Consider the following 20,306-nt stretch of genomic DNA (forward strand, 5'->3'; position numbering starts at 1 on the left):
TCTTTTATCAACACTACATGACAGGAACACAAGAGCATAGGAAAGGTTACATGAGACAGAAGGACATTTTGGCACTTCTAGCCCATTTGCTAAGTACTGCTAATTGATTCAAGGATCTCGTCCAGCTGTTTCATGAATTAAGCTGACTTTTCTCCTGTTCCAGGTTTTAATTGTCCTTCCACTTAGTTTCCACTTCTGTCCTCTGGCTTCTTTCACTATTCTTTATAAAAAAAACAATATGCTGAATTGATGTTGTTTGAGGGCTGTGAATAATTGTGGATATACTGTACTATGAGACGAATACTGTGTTACTAAACACTATGATAAAACAACATGCAAAAAAATAGAGAAAATATATGTCATAAACATACTAGTACCATTTTGACTGATTCTGTAAAGTCTTCTCATCAGCTCTCAGGTCCTTAATATTGTACTCAATCATTTTCTCCTACTGCTCCTTATATCGAGCATTGCTCTCAGCTTTTGATAGGTTATGAATTATTACATGTTTGTAATGTCGTTTGCACCAATGGCTGTAAAAGAATTTATGCAGATTGATTATGCATGTTGTGTAGTGCTCATGAAAGCGCTATAATGGTGTTTTTTAGCCTCATTCAAGTAAAACTTAAAGAGAGTATTGTTATAAGATTATAAAAATGAAACACACCAATGGTGAAATGTACTGTAGGGCACCTTGCTTATGAAAGACATGGCATTTTTGCACCTTTAGATTTTCATTTTTTTGTGTGTTGTAGTTAGTGCTACGGTTTCCTGTACATAATTCAGAATATTCCTATACAATCCTTTACTTTACATAAAACAGTATAAAAAAGATGTAAGTCAAAGCAATTTCAGAAGAAATCACTATAATAAATTAACTGAGTATTCAGAAGGATCCTTAGAAGCTTTCATGTTTTACTAAATAGTAAACAACTTTATCTGGTGTGTGTTAAAGTGTCTCTTAAGACTCGTGTCTCACCTTTTATTCGCTATGCTAAAACAGTTTCTGAAAAGGTACAATTTAAAGTATGAACTAATTAAAGAACTGAGTGAAAAACCTAAGACAGTTTAACATGTATGATCGTGTCCTTGAGCGTTTAAGTCCTGCTGGTTTAGCAGGTACTGTACTTTTCATTTAGCATCAAACACATTAAAACCGCAAATTCCAATAAATTGTTAAGATCAGAAGCAGTGTGAAAGAGAGAGAGAGGCTGTTCTATGTGGAACTTACTCTCCATAAGTTTTTCCTCGGGCAGCAGGTCGTGCTGCATAGTAAAATAGTTTGAATTCATCCATCCAAACTTCAGCTGTCCGCCTCGTGTTCCTGTGAATAGATGCAAAAAGAGCACTCTAGGCACATACTGTACCAAAACCTCCTATTTCTGCCCCTTTCATGAAATCAAAGCACCATGTTATTAGATACCTGATGTCCTCTATTATTTTTAGAAGACTCACAATTATTCGGACCTGAGAGAACTTTGCAATAAAGTCCAATAATTTAAATCCTTTAGCTACAAGAATGACAAAGGTTGAAGTTAAACAACATGAAGGTATTGGCTCAAAACCAAGATAAGATTTTTTTTCTTGAAAGGGAATGCATGTTGAACTGGAAAGGCAAAAAGTACTCCATTCAGGTAAAAATATGAATAAAATATTTTTACATAAAATATGTAAAAAAACCTACAGTATTCCTTACTCTATAGCCTCTTGCTATGGCAGATGTGGAGATGGAAAATGAATTGTGGAAAAAGACTTCTCCTTGAAGAAGGCACTACAAATTAACTGATGTAAAAAAATCACAAAAAAGTATGTTTTTCTTGGTTAGATAAACTTTCTTTCTAGTCTTCTTTATGTGTGGTTATTTAAAAAAAAAATAGGGTAGATATTGTAACCTGGCTATGATGTTTTTAAGAGTGTTAGAAACAAAAACTGCAAATAACAAGCTATATTTTCACTGTTTATTAGCGTATTTGTTTCCTTTACAGTTGCTATCCAAATCCCTTGAGGAAAAGCTAGATCCCGTCGAATGTATTTTGGAGCAAGTTCTTCAAATGCTTTTTCATTCTGTTTCCATATAGCCCCCGAAACCTAATTAGGGTAATTTTCTTCATGTACCCTTGATACGCTTTGAGGCAGGAACACAAAGTTTTTTCCTGCTTCACTGCTGATTTGAATTCCTTTGAAGTACATGACAGATCTCTTCTGCACCTTTCTGAATAATTACAGTCCTAATTTATGTTTCTGTACAGCTGTGCACTAACATAACTGCAAATATGCAACAGAACTGGAGTTAAGTGACAGACAAAGGTTAACATAAAATGTTCCAATACATGTCAAATTCATCATAAAAACAAGTACAGATAATGAGAAGATTTATAATCACATCATAGGTGTGGCATTTAAAAAAAAAGGTCACTATAAAATACTGTACCTTTTTTCTGCCTACTACATTATGAGTGTAAAACATCTCCTTCTAAAGCTTATTTATAAAAAATGAATTATTTTACACATACACATAAATAACAACAATGGTAAACATTTAGATTGTGCAACAAATTAAATAATATTTTTGTATGATTACTTCCATACAGGTATTGGCAATGCAATATTCAGATATAGTCTATGATGTTAGTCAGAAATTCATCTGTGGGCATGATTGTTTCTGAAGTCTAAGAGGTTAATTCACTTTTTTCAAACAATTTCTATTGTGTACAGAATACCAAACTACAAATTGTGTGATAATTCTAATCGTACACAAACCTTGCTAAACTAAATGCATAACATAGAAGTTCTGTACACTCAATTTTGTAGAAGTACTACAAACATGAACTCAAGAGCTACATGAAGAATAAGCATACATTTACAGAAAACTAAAGTGTTGTTTAGTGCGGTTTCTGTCTCCCAAAAGAAATGAAAATAAGTGGGATCAAGCACCAAGCATTACACAGATACTGCATATTCATATCAGTTAATTTCATCACCAAAAACACTTTTGAAATAAGTACAGAAATGTGCTGAAGAGTTACTGGAAAATAAAGATTAAAACGTGCTATGAGTCTTAAAAGGAAAAATTCCACTAAAGTCTGCTGCCTTTATTCAGAAATATATAAAGTATATGAAATGTGGACATTGTGCCCAAAAATCATACAGAAGCCATAGATTACTCAAAAAAGCTTAGAAGATAACACTCACAAAGAGGACATAAAAAGAACAGATCGACTCGACTTTCAGCTTTCTGAGCTGATCTGAATTAAATTGGTCTGGGGTAAAATACAGTACATCAATAAAATGTTTAGTTGGAGTCATTGCTCATCTGAGATAACATAAAACAATGTACTGTAACTTCAACTCTCAGAATTATGTTCAACATCTTTCCTTCTCATCAATAACATCATTTTATTTCTTTTATTAACACATAATTATAATTTTCAATTTGTATATATTTTACTCCCAGCAATCAGTAGAAGAATAAATACAGCCACTTAATTTTGAGAAATGCTTCAGAAAAGCTATGGACAGCAAGAGTTGTACAGAATTCATTTTACCAGCTTTCATTTGCTAGTCTTGTAATAACAGACAGAGAGGGATACTAGATAAGAGAGAAAAGCTTCTGTATTAAATCTGATGGCCTTACTTTATGTACGTATTGGCATTGCCTTCAGGGAAGATGTATGGATGCTTCTTGCGGAAGACATGACCAACCCGGCTGCAGGGGATAATTTCCAGGCTGCCGCCACACATCCAGACACGAAAGGAGATCTCTGCAAGAGATGCACAGTGGATATTGGACTGGCACATACAGTACAGTATTCATGTACAGTATGCCACTGTAGGTAGTGCTAAAAAAAGCAAAGATCAAGAAAGGTTAATTTTAATTCAAAAATTAATGAGTTAATTTTTTTCTGTACACATCACTTAATTATAATTTTCGAGAAAGAAAAACACTCAGTGTGGGACACACGCACAAATGCAAATATTGTCCCTGCAGGTACCATTATCAACTTTTATATTTCATGTACCTTGTTAATTTCAGTACCTTGCCATTCATCAGATTCATATAATGTGACTTTTATTTCTGATTTGGTAAAGGCACAATACGTGCTATTTTACTAGATTTGAAAATGTTAACTCAATATTTTTGCAGCATACAATACATATTGTAACGATTTTCATGATCTTACATCACGTTTAATATCTTTAACATTCCTGTCCAAAATGACAGCTGCACTGTATTCTAATTTAACAAAGGGTCTTACCAAAGTTTTCCCCTCCCCAGATGTCCATGGCTGTATCATACTTTCCCAGGTGATTAAACCAGTTCTTGTCAATCATGAACAGTCCACCAGCAATGACTGGGGTCCTGCAGGAGACAACTGTAGATGAGCTCACTCTACAAATAATATATAGCTGAATGGATTCCTATTGTCTGTAACTTTTCTTATGTACTGATAATACGTTTTTCCCAAATTAACATACACTTTTAATATACTTTTTAAAAAATATCTGTGTTTTCTTCTCCTACATTACACTGTAATGGCTGGTGGGTTCTTATGTGTTCTTATGAACACAGGGGTTCAAATTTAGTTTCCTTCATCATACACAATTGTCTGACAACTTATTTCTGCAACCTGTATTACTCAAATCTTCTTGAAAAGGCAGGTATTAAAGATTTTCTCCTATTGTAGAACTTAAGTGTAGTGATATACTTTCTCAGCAGAGATATATTAATAATACTTTATTCATGGCTGACTTGCCACGATTTGGAAAGCACAGACTGCTAAAAAAAATTAAATGTAAAACACTTTGTATCGCTTCTTTTTTCTTAAAAAAGAATACATTATCAAAAAGCCACAAATCCTGGTGAGGGTTATTACAAGCTGGAATGTCAAAAGCACAGTGCATAAGGCAGAACTGAGAGCATGTAACTACTCTCCTACATCACACACCAGTCTATGGGTTACAGGATTTAACTGGAGAGTATTGTTGTTTCTTCAATTCAGCATGAAACATAGAGGAAATGTGGCTGTTCAGAAATCAGTGAGGGAATTCATAGTGTGGAACTTTCTATTAGGGAATTAATATGTTTTTTTAAAAAAGGAAATATTACATCTGTTACCCTGCCATAATAAGATTAACATAATTAAAACAAGTATTACTGTATGTTAATAGCCCATAATTTAACAGTAATCAAATGGACAACACAGATTATTACTTCAATGTAATTTATGTGTTACTGTACATGGCAAACGTCAAATTTTCTTTAGCCTCTGATCCACTTGTACACAAGCACATTAGTCACATATCTTCTGAAGTGCCTAGTGAAAAGAACTCCTAAAACATGTATTTAGGCACTGGAACACACTGAGTACATCTCAGAATTTTATTGTTTGGATGTTTTCATGATTAAGCACTGTATGAAGCAAAATAACAAGTTACTAAATATTAACACTGTAGTCCTTTTCAGCACAGAGTGCATTTGGATGCATGAAAACTCTAAGATGCTTAAAGGAAGAAAAACTCATGAGTTTATTATGTAAAGCACAGTACTAAGTTCTGTCCACATTTAAAATACAAGTACAAAAAGTGTAAACAGGTAGTAAAAGTGTTATTCTTCAGGTCTGATGCAATAGGTATGGTGTCTGATGGTTGAGAAGTTTAGCATTTATAGTATTATGTTAGTCTTAACAAAAAGAATAAATAATTTAATTAATGATCACAGTATTATATTATTTATTGACATCCTCAAGAAAATATCCATCATTACAAAAACTGATTGTTTATCGCTGTACTTCATTTCTCTGACTCCATTCTCTAGGAGTGATGAAATACTTGGACATACTAATGCAGTCTGCTCACATTCAGAATACAGTACACAATGTTGAGTGTCTGTTTTTTGACACTAAGTTCTAATATTGGAACAATTTTCTTTCCGCCTGTAATTTACAGAGAAATACATCTATTCTTATGTATTCAAAATGACAGTCCATAAACCAAACCAATGACAAGTCAACTTACTTTACAACCTGGCTTATGGACAGTATAATTGCCCAGACTCAGGTGAAGGAAGTGCAGACAGTGAGGCAAGGAAAGGTTTATTGAGGAAATCGCCATCTTGGCTCAAAGTAGGCCCATCGGTGTGGCCTTGAGCCAAGATAGCCTTCTGATACTTGGGAAAACCTGCCGAACGAGGACCAGCTGGTCTGGATGAGTAAGTAGCACTCAGAGGGAGAGAGATCCTATGTGACTGATGTTATGACTGGCCGGTGGTGAAGCAGAGGGGCATGTTGTAGCTGTAGTGGCCACAGGCCATGACACCTCCCTCCTGCCTGATTTACACCAGATTCCAAGGAGTTAAGATACTTGGAGCCATACATCAGGTGTTTTGGATGAATTAAGCTCTGTTTAAATTCTCCTCTGCAATCCCTATATTGCATCACTTATGGACAGCCATTGCATACTGCATCACCAGCCTGCTTGTTTCCCATTCCCTGTCAGCTTGAATTCCTCCTGTTTCCTGTCCTGTCCTGCGTCCCTGCCTGCCTGGATTCCCCATTGCCTGTCTGTATCCTGTCTGGCCTGTCTGGGGAACCTGTCCTTTGCCGTGCTCGCCTTCACAGCTCCAGCTGCTGCGTGCAGCATGTGGCCTGGAGTTCCTTGATGGATGACGGCCCATTCCTGTTGTCCCAGAGCTTACATCACACCAGATTTGTCCTGCGATGGGCGTGAGGTGCTTCTTTTCCCTGGTGTCCACATTGCACTGCATCTTCCCCTGCAGTGAGCATGGCACTTCTGTTGCCTTTGGTGTGTTTCCTGGAGGTGAGATCTGCTGCTGCGTTGGCTGCAATTACCGGCCTGGGGGGTTCTGGAGCTCCTGGTCCTGGTGGGCCTTCCTGCCCTTGCCTGAACTCTAGCCTGCACTCCAGTCCTGTTCCGTCAGCCTGCTCTTTCAGACTCAGCCTCAGACAGTCTCTCTGCCAGTCCCCTCTCTTGCCCTGCCCCTGGGACTCTGCACTGGTCTTGCACCTCTTGGCCCAGTCTCTGGAGTAGACCCCCTGGAGAGCATACCCCCTGTTCGGCCTAGTTCTTGCCGCACCTCTGGTAGAGCGCAGCAATAGTGTGTGCCCTGTCCTGCCAGGCTCCAGGTGCAGACCAGCATACCCAGCCCTGTTTCTGAAAGTCCATTCCAGAGCCTGCTGGCCACTACCCCTGGACCAAGACGCCCTTCCTTGGGTTCATAACACCTCCTGGATCTCCTGAAAGCTATTCAAGTGGAGTAATCTACATTATCAATATTAATATTATCAGGTATATACAGATAATATTATCAGATATATCATAAAGACATATACAGTATATGTATACTGTATACTGTATTGCCAAAGATATTCTTCCTATGATACATCCGCAATTCAATCTGTGTCACATTTCGGATGTTGATTTTTTATTATGGAGATTTCTTATGCATTCCAAATAAGAAGCCCAATATTTGTGTTGTTCGTGCATTGTTTAGTAGATGTGTTTATTCTTACTTACTTAATAGGCTCCGTGGGGTCAGCTCTCTTTGCTTTCTGTTCAGCAGACAACTGCTCCCACTTGAAATGCAGACTCCAGTCAAAGCCTGGGGCAGAAAGCAGATAATCACAACAGCGGTTTTGACAGATCTGTGTAATAGTGAGATTATAGTGAACCTCTACTAATAACATCTGTCACGTGTTTGACTGCCCTTTGTGCTTTACATTACAAATAAAGTATGCAAATGGGGCAGAGCTTACAACAAGATGTTTTAGGGGTGATTTTCTACAGTATTTGGAACATTTTTGCATTTTATTTTAGCCTTTAAAAGGTCAAATGGGATTTGGAATTGGTATCAACCCTTTACCAAGTGCTTCAGAAAAAATACTTGTTCAGATGTGTTGCCGGAAATGATATTTTATAGGAGGACAAGACTGCTCATTGTGGGAATTTTTGATAATTTTTTATAATTCTGAGCTGCATTTGCTCAACATAAGCTGATCATCTAAGAAATAGTGAGTTATAAATAAGGATAAGCACAATAAGGAAACACTGCATAAACATCTGTATGCTTGAAGGTGTTGGAAACAATATACCTGAAGTTGTGTTTTTTGAAACAGTGGACTGAGTACAGAAGCAAGCACTCCAGCAATCTAAACAAGCAACCAGATTAATTAAAGACAATGATTAGCCAGGTGATTTAGAGCTCAGCTGGAATGAAACAAAACAGAAATAGTGGTCTCCCTGGACAATATTTGGAAACCAACATTCAAGCTAGACTACATTGGCTACAGACAGTACATAGCACTATCTAAACTGGTAATTTAATTCAGACTCATTCACATTGGGAACATGAACAGAAAACTTAAATACCAGTACTTCTAAGTTTTTATTTAAAGACATCTGAAAATTAATAACCAACATTCTTTTTTCTCATAAAGCAACAGCTTACTGTGTTAAGCCAAAGAGAAATGGTACAAAGATAAACCAAATGCTATGAATTAGCCTCTTTAATGATTAGATTCATCAGGCAATCCTAGATAAGTTGTGACAAATGGCTCAATGGGAAAAATGAAAGGTTTCCAAAATGATAAAGCATTTGAAACTTCCATCACACACAACCCAACAGCAATTTATCAGTTTCTAAGACTTCATTGGAAAAATTAAGGGAAAGGTCTTTTTTATCAGAAGAGAAATTCCAATCTCAAAGAAGAAAAGAAATTAAGTGGTAAACAACAGTTGGTTACCAAGAGTCTTCATTTCAAAATCAAAATTGAAATCTGACTAAAGACACCAAGATTTGCAGTTCAGATTTTCAGTGCAAAGCTAAGCACCCTGCAACTCACAACTGGCAGCCCACTGAAGCTAAGCAGGTGTGAGCCTGGTCAGTACCTGGATGAGAGACCTCCAGGGAAAAACTAAGGTTGCTGCTGGAAGCGGTGTTAGTGGGGCCAGCAGGGGGCGCTCACCCTGTGGTCTATGTGGGTCCTAATGCCCCAGTATAGTGATGGGGACACTTTACTGTAAACAGGCGCCGTCCTTCGGATGAGATGTTAAACCGAGGTCCTGACTCTCTGTGGTCATTAAAAATCTCAGGGCGCTTCTTGAAAAGAGTAGGGGTGTAACCCCGGCGTCCTGGCCAAATTTCCCATTGGCCCTTACCAATCATGGCCTCCTAATAATCCCCCTCTAAGAATTGGCTTCATTACTCTGCTCTCCTCCCCACTGATACCTGATGTGTGGTGAGTGTTCTGGCGCACTATGGCTGCCGTCGCATCATCCAGGTGGATGCTGCACATTGGTGGTGGTGGTGGTGGAGGGGAGTCCCCATTACCTGTAAAGTGCTTTGAGTGGGGTGTCCAGAAAAGCGCTATAAAAGTGTAAGCAATTATTATTATTATAGATTTGTGATTAAAAGTAGACATAATTACTTAAGAGTCTTTATTTATAATGTCCTGGTTATAGGATTTCTGTGCTTAAGAACCGCACTTCTTATTAGTAAAAAAACATACTGAGCTGTGTGAATTTTCTGTTTTTTGAGGATTTAAAAATAACTGTCTAGTCAACCATTAATAATTTTTGGAAAGTTTTGGTTTTGAAACATTCCCTGATACTTATTTACTTTTGCTTGAAATTTAAATTTAAGAGCTTTGAGAAGCTACTTTCAAAGGTACAATATAAAATTAAGTCTATAGGATTATTATATATTAAATTATTTAAATGTATTAATTTTACTATCTTATATTTCTATCATTATTAAATTAATATTTAACATGTAATATTCATCCTGAATGACTTGCATAGTGGCATTGTGTTTGATGGGCAGTATTTCACTCTAATAGCATTACTGAGAGCAGATCTGTTATTCTGTGAATAATGCAAGGGGTTGAAAAAGAGGCATATTTTAAATTACCTCTTTGGAATTTTTTTTTGATTAGCCTCCTCTTTACCCCTTCATCTTTCTTGCGTATTCCCATTTTTTTTCTATTTGTTGTTTCACGTTATTATGTACTGTGTATACATAAGAAGTTGTTAAAACAATATGCACTTTGTGACCGGTCCGAGTACTGAAGTCTGGGACTCACCCCTAGACTAACGGAGTTAAGAGTTTCTGTCTTGATAGTGGCAAGGAGGCAAAATGCTTAGCATGGATGTTGGTGACCAGGGCTCAGTTCTCTGTTAACCTACCAACTGAGCATTAGGATATCTTTATTGAGTCTGACAGCCCTCTCCTGGGACTAACTGGTTCTCACACTAAAGCTTGCAAATGGCCTTCAGTACGAGCCAACAAGTCCAGACTAACCTCCTCGGAGGTCAGACGAAGCTGCCACATAAGCAAAAGTGTCCATGTTGATGATGTCGATGACGGGGCTCACCACACGAGTTGGATTCTAGGACACAAGATCAAAGAGAAGCCGCCATTCACTGGCTCTCATCGAGACTAGGCAATTAAGAGAAACACGTCTCCAGCCCACTTCCATACATGTACTGTATGTCTCCAGAGACACTGTAGAAAAAAGGACTGAGGGAAAGTTTAAAACAAATGGTCAAGTTACGTTACATGTCCATAAAGTATGTTTCTGGCAAAATAAAAGTAAGCTGCATTTCCACTCACCTCCAGTTCATGGTTAATTATTGGGATTGAACCAAAAAGTCTTCCATAAGAGAATAAAACAATTAGGATATGCAATTGGACACAAATGGGTGAACAGCCTTTTGCATTGCTCCTTATGAATAAGACTCCTCTGAAAAAGGTAAAACAGTGCATAGTGGGCTTGCTGAACTATATGGAGTGATTTGGGACACAGTTATATTTGACTAGTATCTAGTATCAAATTGTTTTACTTCCTCACTGGACAATCATCAATGCAGTTAGAACGTAATTTACTGTTGTAGTCAGCATGACCAAGAATCAATGACCAACCCAACCAATATATTTCTTTCTTTCTTTTTATTTCACCTTGATAAGGTGAGCCTCATGTCAAAGTGGCTTTCAAAAGTGAATTACGCTTGATGTGCTGTAAATTCAATGCCCCTCACCTCCTTCATTCTCTGAAGAAGAGGGGGGAGCCAGTCTTTGTTCACTTCACAGTGGCTGTCGAGGAATGTCAAGACGCTGGCCCCAGCAGCATCTGCCCCACGGACCCTGGAGCGTATTAGACCTGTGGGAGTGAAGATTGTACTGTACTGTTCTGAGGGCTTTAATTTTTCTGTTTTTAGCTTTTATGCTCCTGTAACACTGGTTGCTTTTAACATACTGTACTGTACTGCGACTAGGTTGTCGGATTCAGTAATTTCCCATAGATTTGTTCACAAATGCACCCTTTATATATTCTTACAAGTTCTAATGCATAACAAAGAACTTTCACTTTTGTCAAAACCTTGTTTTCCAATATGGCATTTAGTACTGCATTCAACATATATTTTTATGACAAGCACATTACATTTACTAATAAAATTGTTTTAAGAACAAAATTACAACATTGATTTTCTGTTAGCTTTTTCACAATAGCTCAGTCTGACACAGGCAAAACAACAAAGCTGATCAAACTTTAAATCAGGTAATTCCAAATTAAATCCATATTCTGTGTTTGCATGTGCTTCAAGACCATGACACCTTACCACATCTAGAACAGCAGCAGATTGTTTCCAAAAACATAAGAAAACAAAGTTCTTAGAAGAAGCCATTCAGCCCATCTAACTGATTTTATTGTGAATAGCGAATTAATCTTGTCCAGCCGTTTCTTGAACGAAACCAGGGTTTCAGCTTTGATAACATGGTTGTGTAGCTTGTTATAGATCCCCATAATCCTTTGTGCAAAAATTGCCTTTTGTGCTCATTTTTTAAAAGCAATTCTATATACTGTAGTTTCCACTTGTCCTCTGGTTTGTGTTTCACTGTTGATTCTGCAGAAGCCTATTAGGTTGACTGTCTCAATGCTTTTGAGGATCTTGAATATTTGCATCAGGTATCCCTGTAGTCTTCTCTGTTCAAGACTAAAAGCATTCAGTTCTTCTAGCCTGTCAGTAGATAACATAATGATTTAACTTATTATCTACTAGTCCATTAAATAATCTTATTTTACTTTTTTAAAATATGGATCAGCTTCCCATTTTGTATTTAGAATTTATCGTGCCCTGCAGATATATTCATACTAAAAAAATCATCATATAGCAGAATGAGTTACAGAATGGACAATGTGCCACTTAAATCCTAATTATCATATACCGCAAAATAATAATGGCATTGCACAGAGCAAAGTTGTAAATTTCTTAGATAATTAACTGATAATTAAATTCCAGAAAAATAAAATTCAACAAAAATAAAACCCCAATAACATTCTGCTCCTTGGAAACATAGTTTTCCTGGGGTATTAAATATACTGTAGGTAATACATGGAAAACGTTCAGTAGTAGCAGAATTAAAGTTGTGGTTCAGGACAGAGAGCTCTCTGAAGGCTGCAGTAAATAGACAGTGGCCTGCACAAGTTGGTGGATGGATATAAAATAATACAAAAACGCTGAGTCTACCATTTTCCACAGTTGTGTCCATTATTTAAGATTACTGGCATAAAAGCTGGTATAGTGGTAACAAAGTGTGAAAATTATCATTCAAGGTCAGCTGCACGAATGTGTTATTTATAGCAAGGTTGAAATAAAAGAAGTGCAATCAAGAACTGAATTACATGAAGGCAAATAGCAAAAAGAGGCAAAATCAAACTTACCAAACATCATTTGAATGACAATTGAAATAATGAGTTATCTTCAGATTAAATGAAAATTGAGCTTTTTGGAATGCTCATCAACATTATGTTTGGTGTAAAAACGATGTTTTCTTTCATTTATTATTATATTCATCTATTAACTAGCTCAGTCAAAAATCAGACAATACATTAACTATTGACTGCAATTTGAGAATTATTTTTCAGGAGGAACTTGCTCAAAAGCTGTGTGCTCAGATGCTGTGTGTCCATTATTGCTGTTGCTTATTTCATGTATCCTAACAATTTAATTAAAGAGGTACCTTTCCTAATATGATTCTAACCTGTTATTCCCTAGGATGTATTTCTATACAGATGGTAGTTATAATTAGAATGTAGTTCTAATTAGAATATCCATGAACTTTACAGATAACAGATGTATACAGTAAACATTTGGCTCATTTCATCTGTGGAAGGGGATTACAAAGAGAAATTTGAAATTTGCCAGTCATTGGGTTTTGACAATCATCTTGTCTAGAATGACCATTTTTCAGCCTCTGTTTTTCAGGTATTTCAGCCTCTAAAATGTTAATATTAGTTAGTAAATAACTTTGTCCTTCCTCATCCTGGCATATCTTGATAAATTATTAAGTGAAATATTAATTTAATACATCAGCATTTTCCTTTTTTTCCTAGATATTTCCTATTGCTACTATTAAACAAATGTATTATTCATTTGAGACTGCATTGCAATTTTCCTTTTTGTTGCTCTTTTGACTGTTTTAATCTATTTTTTAAGTGGTTCAAGCAGGTAGCTGTGTCAGCTATTCATGAATCATGAATGACATTTTTTCAGCCCCCAAAAATATCTGGTTTTCATGATCTGTAACATACTCCTAAAAATATACATTTTAAAATTATTTTTATGAATCACACTCATAGATTAGATTAAGACCCATCAGCTAGGTTAAGTGACTGAATGCTCTTTTAGATATATACAAGGAGCAATATTTATTACTAACAAGAGTATCTCCTTATTTACTTAGGACGTTTTTTACAGATTATCTTCTGTTTTTTTTAAAGATTTTTGTTTTCTTCCACAAAAAGTGTTTCTAAACACTGATTTCAATCTGATTAACCTCTATAGAACTATAGGTAAAGCACTAAAGAAACTACTGTATATACAGTATGTGCAAGTCAGAAAGGTTTATTGTTAAAAAAAATATTTCACTTTTCGTATGGAATATATTTTTGGTGTTTAAACCTGTAAACCAAAGCTTTTAATTTTATTGTATATTTAACATGATAACCTGCATCAGAATCATATCCCAACATAATATGTTTTTCTTCAACAAGGTAATGAACAACATCAAAACAAAGATACGGTTTATATGTTACAGCACAGCAAGGCACTGCAGGCAGAGGAAAGGCAGGCTGAAATCATGAAGCTGTAACGTGGCTGTGCATTGCACACAGCTGCGGAGGATTACAGGCTGAAACTCAAGTTCTTGGAATCGAGGGTTGTTGTAGGTTTCCAGTGTGGGTTGAAGACTGGTGGGCTGAAGAGCAGCCGAAGGCCCAGCGAGGGGAATGATAACTAACTGGGAGACTGGTACAGAAAGCTGCTGAAAGCCGGCAGCAGTCTGGTCAAAAGGCAACTGCAATGTGGATTCCTTTTGAGATTTAAAGGAAAGTAGAGATTCAGAGGTAAGAGTTGGATTTGCTTTACATCTGCTGTAGATTTGTGCTGTGAGCTGTACTTCCACAGGCAAATCAGTGACTGATCGCTTTATGCGTGACATCTTGGCAATAAACAGAGGATCTGCTATGGAATGATTAATTGGAAGATTGGGTGCTTGATTGGCAGGGGAATGGTCAAACCAAAAGGCAGCCAACCTAGTCCTCTGACCCACGGGAGGCCTGCTTGTGGGAATGTCATTGTCCCCCCCCACTTAATAGGTGCTCTCTGGGCACTGGACAAGGCCTTTGAAGAAAACGGTTGTGAAAGGCTTGGATCATCCATGGTGCATTGATGTCCTGAGCAAGTACCCAAGTCCATGACCAGTGGGCCACGTATTCAATGCTGTTCTTGAACCAGCGGGAATCCAGAACTTGTTGTGTTCAGAATTCTTCCGAGTTGTCCATGGGAGGGTCATTCTGTATTTGTGGTTTCGTGATTCCCAGTGCGGGCTTTAGTAGAGACATGTGAAACGCTGAGGGGATTCACCTCCCCAAGGACCAGAGGAGGTCAAGGCAATAGGTGACAGTGGTCACACATTCTACTACCTTGTATGGTTAAATGTAGCGAAGAGCCAACTTCCGTGATGGCAGGCAGAGACGGAGGTGACTAGTGGCAAGCCACAAACACTGCCTGGGTTTCAGGGTGGTGTTTACCTCCAGTGTTAAAAGCTTAAAGGACACTGTTCTGCAAAACCTGCCAAACCCCCTCCAGGTCTCCTGTGGCCCTGTCAGCCATAAGGATATCAGCTGGGTCAGAGGACAACCTGAAGAGAAGTGGTTGAAGCACATACTGGCACTGGAAGGGAGACATACCTGTTAAGGGATTGACCAGGATGTTGCAGGACAGTTTGGTCCACAGAAGAAGGGGGGCACAGTCGACCTGGAAGGCTGAGACATGGCACCTCAGCTATGTCTCCAGATCCTGACTGACCTGCTCCATCTGGTCATTCCTTTTGGGATGGAAGAGAGATTGATTCGAATCCCCAGTTTCCAACAAAAAGCTCACCAGAAGCCAGAGACAAACTGGAGGCCACAATAGGAGACAATGGATGCTAGGAATTCATGGAGTTGGAACTCTCCCTTGGTGAAGACACCTACCATCTGGGAGGCAGATAGCAACTGTGGAAGTGGGACGAAACCCACAGCTTTGGAGAGTTGATTAACCCCCATCAGGACAACTGAGTGGCCATGGGAGAGGGGGAGGTCAATTATGAAATGTGTTGCCATGGGTGCTCAGGAATCGGTAATGATTGCAACAGTCCTGCTGGAGCCATGCAGGCGTCCTTATCGTAGCTGCACACTGGGCATGCGGCCATGTAGGCATCCACATCAGCCCTTGTTGTAGGCCATCAGAAATGGGGACTGATGAGTTCTAGCGAACTCTAAGCTATGGGGTGTTTGGCCAGGTGGGATGTGTTGTCCCATTGATGTAACGAATTGCTTCTCTGGCAGAGTGTTGGGAAGAGTTGAGTCAGTGTGGCTGTCATTGCATCTTCCACTTATAGCAGGGTGGCCTGTATAATCTGTTGTTGCGGGATAATGGTAGTAGGCTTGGGAGGAGCCCTGTCCTTGGTGTGGATTCTCAACAGGGTAATGGCTTTCCAATTCTTGGATCCTGGACAATAAAAGATTGTTAAAAAAATGGAAGAAAAACAGGGCCAAGCATGCCTGTCGAGGGTCGAGCCATTTCACCTTCCAAATGTACTCTAAGTTTTTATGTTCAGTAAGCATCGTAACGTGTCTGTTAGAAGTTACCAGTCCCCAATGTCATAATTGCACTCTGTCCAAGAGAAGAAGGAGCAAGGTTGGAGTCTGGGTGGAGAGCAAAAGCTTTGAGACAAGATGCCTCCCACTCCCACATCTGAGGCATTCACCACCACGTCAAAAGGTCGAGGGAGATCTGGGTGTCAGTGGATAGGCGCTGAAGTGAATAATCTTTTCAGTTCTTCAAAGCCTGTTGCCCTTTGGCTTCCCACTAGCCACTTCCAGATCAGGCTAGTGAAGGGGACCATAACCAAGAAGTTTACAGTCTGAAGTTTTGGATCAATCTTCTGGTGAGTCCCATAAAGTGCTGGATTTGTTTCAGTATTGTGGAAGCAGACTAATCTCTTACTGCTGCAACTTTACTATGGTCCATCCTGAGGCCAGAAAACGAAATGATGTATCCTAGGAAGGCCACCCCCAATCAATGAAAATCACATTTCTCTAGCTATACGTAGAAGCAGTGCTCCCTGGGACATTGGAAGACCTGCCAGAGGTTGTGAGAGAATACAAGGATGCTGTCTAGGTATACCACCACAAAGCCATCCAGTAGATCCCATAAGATGTCCCAAAGATGTCCCAAAGCGCATCAATAAGTATTCATAATGCCCTTCAGTAGTGTTAAAAGTTGTCTGTCACTTGTTCCTTTCTCTTATCTGGTCGTAGGCCACCTTCAGGTCCAAGAGAAGACTGTCCCCTTAACTGGCCTTCCAGATGATCTTATTCCTTTTTTGAGATTTAAAGGAGAGCAGAGACACAGAGTTGGGTTTGCTTACATGCACTGCACTTACATGCACTATGCAGCCAATTGTAATTCCACAGGTAGCATGACGATGAAGTGCTTCCTACGTATTGTCTGGGGAATAAATAGCAGATCTGTGTTGAAATTTTGGATTGAGTGCCTGATTGGTAGTGGGAAGACTGAACCGAAAGTTGGCCTGACCTAGTCCTTAGTCCCTACCGAGTCCCACGATCACTTGTGGGAATGTCACAGTCTCCCGAAACAATCTGGGCATGACACTACACTGTATGTATACATATTGAAATATATATGTCTACATATGTTTACATTTGTCTACTGATAGCTGATGTGTGGTGAGTGTACTGGTCCACTATGGCTGCCGTCGCATTATCCAGGTGGATGCTGCACATTGGTGGTGGTGGAGGGGATTCCCCATTACCTGTTAAGCGCTTTGAGTGGAGTGGCCAGTGGCGCTATATAACTGTAAGCAATTATTATTATAATTATTATAATTTGTACATATAGAATATTTGTTGATATATAGAACTAAAAATGGAACAAAACTTAAAGAGTAAAATAAACCACTATATAATTTTTAACAGCACAGTGTTGTTTTTTATTTTTTATTCCATCATTTTAAAAAGCCCAGTTACTTTTATGTTGGCTGACTGGTACAGTATGTGTCATACCAGTATGCTCAATTCTTCTGTTGCACTAAATTACTGTACAAAAGGAATTTCAATTCTGAGAAGACAAAAGGGAAGTTCAGACCCACCTATCTGCAACCAAGATCAAACATTAAGGGAGGAATCAACATGTAAGTACTTCAGTAGAAAAGAATACAGGGAATGATTACATAGAATTTTGTGCTAAATTGTGAGATCAATAGTCTTTCAATTTCAGTTGGAGAAAAATTCATTTGAACATTTTAAGGGCCCTGTCAGATGTTGCTCATTGCAGAGCAAAGTCAGCCAATTAAAAATCCTATTTCATCCTCAGTAACACTGTATTTTATGGGCGGCTGAATTTTACCTCATTTCAACAGTTGCTAGGTGAAACTTCATTTCGAGGAAACTATGTGTAAAACATCAGTCTGCTGCATGTCGTGCTAGTGAGGAATCTTGCTAGGGGAAATGGTATCCTACAGCAGATATGGAATATATCTGAGATGACTTTGATATAAGAGCAATGAAAAGCAATCAAATTTTTGACATGGTGAAAATGCATTAATATATAGAAATCATAGAGCACCTATTGTACATTATAGCTTTTGTGGGGACAATTATTATTACTCACTTAACTCAAGAATACTGCCATTTGCAGTCACATTATACAGTACCTTTAAATATATCTTAAATATACTGTACCCTTAAATTACTGTACAGAGAGTTCTTTTTACAGAATTACACTAATAAATCTATGTAAATAAGTGTCTTTAATATATTATTAGTTTTCACAAACATTTTATAGTAATCTAAAATATTTAGGGATGAAAAGGCTACGGAGCTCATACATGATACAATATCCTTTAACAACATTTAGCAGCTCTCATCACAAACATGTATTTCATACTGAACCCTTTTACAATAGAGTCCATCTGAACTAATAATTTAAAACCCACTAGTCACCTCCTGAAGGCCATTCAGGGCTATACTATACAAAATAGAGGGATGCTACCCTGCTGATAAACCACCCAACCTGCTTGCCACAGTCATCATATTGCAGATAGTTCTCCAGGAGGAATTACATCACCCCCGACAATGTTTCATATTGAACATGGCCCCTTACAAGGTTATATTGTGCAAACTAAACCTGATCAAATATAGCAGTCAGGAAAAACTGCACGGCACATTTCAGAAGCAAATCAATACATGAGTTCAGATGTGCAAGTCATGTATTTTCTGCCTGTGTGATATTGAAATTCGTAACAGTAAATCAATTTTCAGCAGGGGTCGTGAAGAGTTTTCATAATTTCACACATGCAAAAACTATCTATATGCGGTATGTGAATCTCTCATTTACAGCTTTATATCCAAAACTATCAGACTTTAATACCCCAGCTGAACCAATTTTTCACAAGGTGAATTGTTGTCACCTTGGGTGGTACTCTGCAGGCGATGACAGAAAGGATTTTAAAAGAAAAGGTAAGGATGTACTGTATAGCAGTCAGTTCCCAGATGTTTTGATGAGGTGTTGTGTACTAAAGTCCTATATTAACACCTGAAGAATCAATGCTTTCAGTCAGAATTCACAGAAAATCATTACATTCCCATCAATTTTATCAGGCACTCCAGAACAGTTGCTTTACAGTACTGTGATCTTATAATAATTTATCATATTTTTCTGAGGACACATTTGAGGTGTTTGTTCTACAGTTCCAACATCCCAGCACTGGACCGCATGAGCCTAGACAAAGCACAGATCCATTTGTGCACACAGACAGTTGGCAGAAATTCAATGAGTGCATTCAGTCGGGATCAAGCCGTAAAAGAGAACTTGTAAACAGGCTGACAACAAAAGCGAAAGCTGTTAATGTGAGCAATAGGACTGGACCCAAAGCCAATGCAGTCACATCACTTGTTGCTCTGAAAGGACGTGTCTGCTTTAGGCAGCTTTGGGAAGGATAATGGCACTGATATATGGACACATTTTTTAACACTGCAGGCTGGCAGCAGCCTGCTTTGACCCTGAAGGGAAAACTGAGAAGAACTCTTTCAATGTGTAGTGAGCAGAATGCAGCTGTCACCCTTATTGTAATTCAGTAAGGGACATTTATGGAACACACTGCATTGGAACAGTAGTTTTTTTTTTGGTAAAAGGGCTGCACTTGAGATGTACAGTACTTGTTCAGAAACAAAATAAACTTTGGTGAATATATGCCATAAATGATGGGATGTTAACATTCTGTAGCACTGTCCTACTTCTTAGACAACATTCTGTGTGTCAAAGCAACTCAATTATATACTGTACTTGTATGTGTGTGTAGAGTGGTTGTTTCCTATCCCACTGCATGTTTTCCCTGTCACATTCTGAGTGTTTCTAATCACTGCACCCCCAGTGCCCTCAAGCTGTTGTTGACATCATAGTTTTTTTGTCACTGTTTCTATGCTTGGGCTCAGGCAGGGATAAGATTTCTTGCAAAAAACACATGATACATTGCAAAACTATTCACACTTCCAATAGTGTTCCATTTTGTTGAACGGAAAATGAGGAATACACATTTTTTTACGCAAATACTTGATAATACTTTAAAGCAAATAACCAGAACTCAAATTCTCAAACTGAACACTTTCATAGGTGAAAGAAGTGCATACAGGTTTTTCGGTTTGAGTAAGTATTAAGGAGCTTGG

The 20,306-nt window shown here is 38.2% G+C and overlaps 1 protein-coding gene across 2 annotated transcripts in view; it reads right to left on the minus strand.

Annotated features, from left to right (window-relative positions):
• galnt14 (UDP-N-acetyl-alpha-D-galactosamine:polypeptide N-acetylgalactosaminyltransferase 14 (GalNAc-T14)) overlaps positions 1-20,306 on the minus strand; it is a 108,868-nt gene that overhangs the window by 16,525 nt on the left and 72,037 nt on the right. For both annotated transcript variants that reach the window (XM_088626344.1, XM_088626343.1), the window contains exons 6-11: positions 11,053-11,174; positions 10,316-10,403; positions 7,534-7,618; positions 4,257-4,360; positions 3,635-3,761; positions 1,232-1,324 (exon numbers count right to left, since the gene is read on the minus strand). In XM_088626344.1, the coding sequence (XP_088482470.1) occupies positions 1,232-1,324; positions 3,635-3,761; positions 4,257-4,360; positions 7,534-7,618; positions 10,316-10,403; positions 11,053-11,174 (619 nt within the window). The remainder of the gene's footprint in view (positions 1-1,231; positions 1,325-3,634; positions 3,762-4,256; positions 4,361-7,533; positions 7,619-10,315; positions 10,404-11,052; positions 11,175-20,306) is intronic.

This window comes from Lepisosteus platostomus, chromosome 3 (assembly GCF_059453375.1).
Source record: "Lepisosteus platostomus isolate fLepPlt1 chromosome 3, fLepPlt1.hap1, whole genome shotgun sequence".
In the NCBI taxonomy this organism is placed as follows: domain Eukaryota; kingdom Metazoa; phylum Chordata; class Actinopteri; order Semionotiformes; family Lepisosteidae; genus Lepisosteus; species Lepisosteus platostomus.